This window comes from Echinops telfairi, unplaced genomic scaffold (genome assembly GCF_000313985.2).
Source record: "Echinops telfairi isolate 266 unplaced genomic scaffold, ASM31398v2 ScPeMD7_7424;HRSCAF=8462, whole genome shotgun sequence".
In the NCBI taxonomy this organism is placed as follows: domain Eukaryota; kingdom Metazoa; phylum Chordata; class Mammalia; order Afrosoricida; family Tenrecidae; genus Echinops; species Echinops telfairi.
The window spans coordinates 1,058,714-1,063,437 of NW_022111324.1; the positions used below are offsets into that span (position 1 = coordinate 1,058,714).

The window sequence follows — 4,724 nt, forward strand, 5'->3', positions numbered from 1 at the left end:
CAAATGCGCTTTACACAATTGATGTATGTATGGATTGTGATAAGAGTTGTATGAGCCCCTAATAAAATGATTTAAAAAAAAAGAAAATGTGTGTTTGGTGTGTGTGTGTGTGTGTGTGTGTGTGTGTGTGTGTGTAGTTGAGGGGCGGATGTTTACTTTTATCTAATATCTCTTCGTTAAATTTGAGTGAATGCTATAATTTGTAATTATTGATCTGTGAATGTCAATACATTTAATAATCAGTTAAATTAATAATGAATCAAGAACTCACAGTAATTTAAAGCAGTTTTCCTAATAGGGTTCCAATTCATTGTTGTTCACTCTTGATCATGGTGTGTTTTCCCTTTAATGGGCTTCTATTTGTTAATAGTTTGTTTTAAAAGTATATTAAATGAAACCAGTCTATAGTTTTCCTGTGTGTGTGACATTTGGGGGGAAAATGTTCTACCATCATATGCTGAATTTGGCAAAAATCAGTAAAAGGAAGATAAACAACTAAAACTAAAAATAGGCAAAGAATATGAATATGTAATTCTCATACAAGGAACTGCTAATGGCTAAAAATGTATAAAATATGCCCAACTCACTTGTAATTTAAAATGCAAATTGACAGCATCTTAAGGCTATCTTTCTGATACTGTTAACACCAGCACTAGTTAAAGAAAGAAACATATCTCTGTCTAGTCTATCAAATTATGGATAACATTACAAATAATAGGGATTCTGGAACACTTATTCTGCAGATCAAAAGGCCATCATTTTAACAAAACAAAAAGAGACTGCACAGTTTAAAATCAGGAAGGTGTGTGTAACACTATATCTTTCACCATACTTATTCAATCTTTATATTGAGCAAATAATTTGAGAAACTGGATTATATGAAGAAGAATATGCCGTCAAGATCAGAAGAAGACTTACAAACAGCCTCTGATATGCAGGTAACACATTTTCTTATCCTTTGCTTATCCTTGCTTGTGAACGTGAAGAGGGATTAAAGCACTGACTGATAAAGTAAAAATAAAAAAAAACTATCGTGTTCAATATGGATTACACCCCAACATTAGGAAAACAAAAATCTTTAAATCTGAGCCAATAAATAACATCATGATAGACAGAGAAAGGATTTAAAGTTGTCAAGGATTTATTCTACTTGGATCCATAATCAAACAGCAGTCTTGAAATCAAATGATGTATTGCATTGGACAAATCAGCTGCAAAAGACCTCTTGACATTGTTGAAAAGCAAACCTGTCACTTTGAACATAGCTCACCTATGCCATAGCAGTTTCAGTATTTTCATATGCATGCAAAAGATTGCTGGTGAATAAAGAAGGCAAAAGAATGGATTCATTTGCATTATGTTGAATTATATTGAATCATAGTGTTGAGGAAGACAATTGAAAATGGACAGCCAGAAGAATAAATCTGTCTTGCAAGAAATATCATACGGCCGAAAGTGAGGATCTCAAAAGTTCATCTCAGAAACTTTGGACATGCTATCAGAGGCATCAGTCCCTGTAGCAGCACATCATGTGTGTTAAAATAGAGGATCAGACGAGCAATACGATGCTTGGGACTGTACCAGTGACTCAGATACGACCACTATTGTGAGGATGGTTCAGGACAACAACAACAACCATTCTATCAAGAATGACAATGACTTTTCTTGGCACAGCTCCCATAGAGACACTTCGATTTCAATTACTTTCAGAAATAGAGGAAACGCTGCAGTGGTTTCTACGAAGAAAGACTACAAAAGATAATGACTGGGATGGCTTTTGAAACTGAGCACAAGCAAATTCCTTCAGCAAACCAACTCTGGTCCCTGGCCTAGAGTTCCATACTCATTTTAGACTCTGCAGAAAGCAGATTTGCTTTGTTTCTAACATGAGCAAGTCATTGGAGAGACTCAGGTCTCTGCCTCCTCACTTATAAAATGATGGCTGCTTATGCTTGCCTTAATCACAGGAAGTATTAAAGGAGATGATATATATTGGAGCCCTAAATAAAAATGTGAACTATTATTACTATTATTTTAAATATTGCAAGTGGAAGTCACTTAATACCCATAAAATCTTGGTTTCTCAGGTTGTACCATCAAAAGGACCTCTACTTGCTCTATACCAAATAAACAGGATTCTGGCTGGAGAAGGGGGCATTTCACACATTTCTACCACCTCTCCACTTGCCCTCACCTTCTGTGCTCCTGAATCCCTCCCCTTGCCCCCACTACAGTGAGTCCAAAGGGCCTGTTTGGGTGGCATTTATACCAGGGGGAGAGAGCAGATAAAGCGTATAGATATTTACTCTCCCAGTCCCCACTCCCCTCATTTAGACAGCAGAGTCAGCGTGAAATACAATTCCTTTTATATTTGTTTGCCATTACTACAGACGATGTAAACTTTCAAACATGTGGATGATGATATTACTCACGAGACACAGAGGCACAGGGCTCCTGGAACCGACTCGCTGTCCCTCAGCAGGAAGGTGCCATCCTCCCCTTCCCTGAGCAACAAAATCTCACAATCTCTCTTGGTCAAAGGGCCGTGGTAATAAGGTAGATCCATGGAGACACCCCTGGTATCCAAGGCTGCCTTGCCCAGGGAAGAGAAAGCGGCTAGCCTGATGGAGCCTCTGGAAATAGATGTGCCTCTTCTCACTGGTGGGAGTGAACTGAGGTTTATCTGCAAGAGGAAATGAGAAGGGTGGGGTGATGAAGTGACCCAGACATGTTAACGTAGAAATGGCTCAAGTGTAAAGTTTCTTTGACTCACAGAACAACTGTGAGTATTCAACGGAACAGTGATGCTCGGTGGCTGGGCCTCCAGCGCTGAAGGTAAGATCTGCAGAGTTGGGTTGTGACTGTCCTGTTCAGGGAAGGCACCCCTGCTTTTGCAGCTGAAGCTGCCTATGATTAACCCTGCTGGGCTGCTAACGACAAGGTCTACTGTTCAAAACCACCAGCCACTCCGGGGGAGGAACGTAGGGATTTCTGCTCTCACAAATATGTACAGCCTTGGAAACCCCATGGGACAGTTCTACTCTGTCCGACAGGGTTGGTATGAGTCAGAAGTGGCTTCATAGCAGTGAGTAAGTTTAAACCCAGAACGGGTCCTCAAAGAGCGTTTGCATCCTGAATGGATACAGACATGTCCAGATACAATGGAAAGAATAAGACTTCCACAGGCCAAATGACAAGAGAGACAAAAGCCATCAAGGAGAAGACAAGATAAACTGCCTGGAGGACAGACTGTTTTAATATCCTCAGGCATTGTGTGTCTTAGGGGAGGGGTTAGAACAAGTGAGAGCGCTAGTTCAGTGTGCAGACTAAGTGCAAAGATGTTTCTTAATGGAAGGAAAGGAGACGTTTGGCTTTGGTTTGAAAATCTTCGAGTCCTATAAAGTTCCCATCCTGGGGAACAGCAGAAATGTACCCCTATGAAGCAAGAGCCCCCCCACCCAAAAAAAATCTATCCTGCCAGAGGTACTTGGCCCCTGTCAGACCAGGGAGTGTCTAGCGCTGATGAGAAAAATACTTATTATTATTATATATTTTAAAATCTACTCAGAACTTTCCAGCTTGATCAGCTGACTCTTTGGGCAAAGGTAAGTAATTGCATGCCTTCTGCTACCTGACGGTGCGAGTTCGTCATGAGAGCAACTTCCAAGGCCTTTTTGAGCAACCAAACCATCCTACGTGCAATTAATTTCAAAGAGAATAACTAGGCAACATACTTATAAGTGAATTTTTAAATCAGATTGCATTTATTTAACTCTCGCAATTACTGTTACATCATGTGAATCTGTATAAAGAATATGTGAATTTCTTTACTTAGTCAACTGCCTCACCAAATAGCTATGATGATCACTACATTTTTCCAGCACATAGAATTCTAAACATTGCATCATGTGCTCATGACTCACCCTTACTTCTCCTTACCGGGATGTGTGTGGACTTGACCCAGACATTTCGTCTTGCTCTCCTGCCTACGAGCTGCTCTCCTCCTTCGGGACTGCGCTTTCCAGAGAACTTACTCAAACCCGATCTTGGCTCTTCCTTGGAAATCCCACTGTTCCATTGGTGGAATGGAATTACACTAATCAGGGACCCTGGTATCAGAAAGATATGCTTTCAAATTCAAATTTATGTTCTTGTTATTTATCATTGCTTCTCGGCCTTTTGGCTAAGATCAAGTATATGTTCTTGCTATTTATGTGACCTTTGGCATGTGACTATTTAGTTCTCAAGGACGTACAGTGGTGGAAGAAAGAATTATTAGTGTCGAAAGACTAAATTAGGCACCAGGCTTGGTGTGAGGATGCTTTTAGGTATAAAAAAGCAAAACCCTTTACCAGCTGGTCAATTTTGCGAGGGGTGACCCCATGTGTGTCAGAGTAGAACTGTGCTTCACAGGACTTTAAAGGCTGCTTTGCTTTTGAAAATAAATAGGCACCTCTAGGTGGACTTGAACTTCCAAACTGTTGGTTACAAGTACAAGACTGGCTGCTCTGAAAAGCCATCTTTGCATCGTTCCCGGGTTCCCCTCGCTGCAGCCACCTCCGCCGAGCACCTCCTCCGCCGCCGCCGCGGACTCTCTCGCCAGAGTCCCCGAGCTCGCGCTGTCTTTGCCGTCCGTCCGCTGTACCGGGTCACCTGCGCGCCCCAGTGTCGGACGCGGCGGTGGACACCAGCTCCGAGATCACCACCAAGGACTAAAAGGAGAA

The 4,724-nt window shown here is 41.4% G+C and overlaps 1 protein-coding gene across 1 annotated transcript in view; it reads right to left on the reverse strand.

Annotated features, from left to right (window-relative positions):
• Positions 1 to 2,566, reverse strand: part of SH2D1B (SH2 domain containing 1B) — a 40,107-nt gene extending 37,541 nt beyond the window's left edge. The window contains exon 1 of the mRNA XM_004706772.2: positions 2,433 to 2,566. Within this exon, the coding sequence (XP_004706829.1) occupies positions 2,433 to 2,566 (134 nt within the window). The remainder of the gene's footprint in view (positions 1 to 2,432) is intronic.
• Positions 2,567 to 4,724: the final 2,158 nt, after the last annotated feature.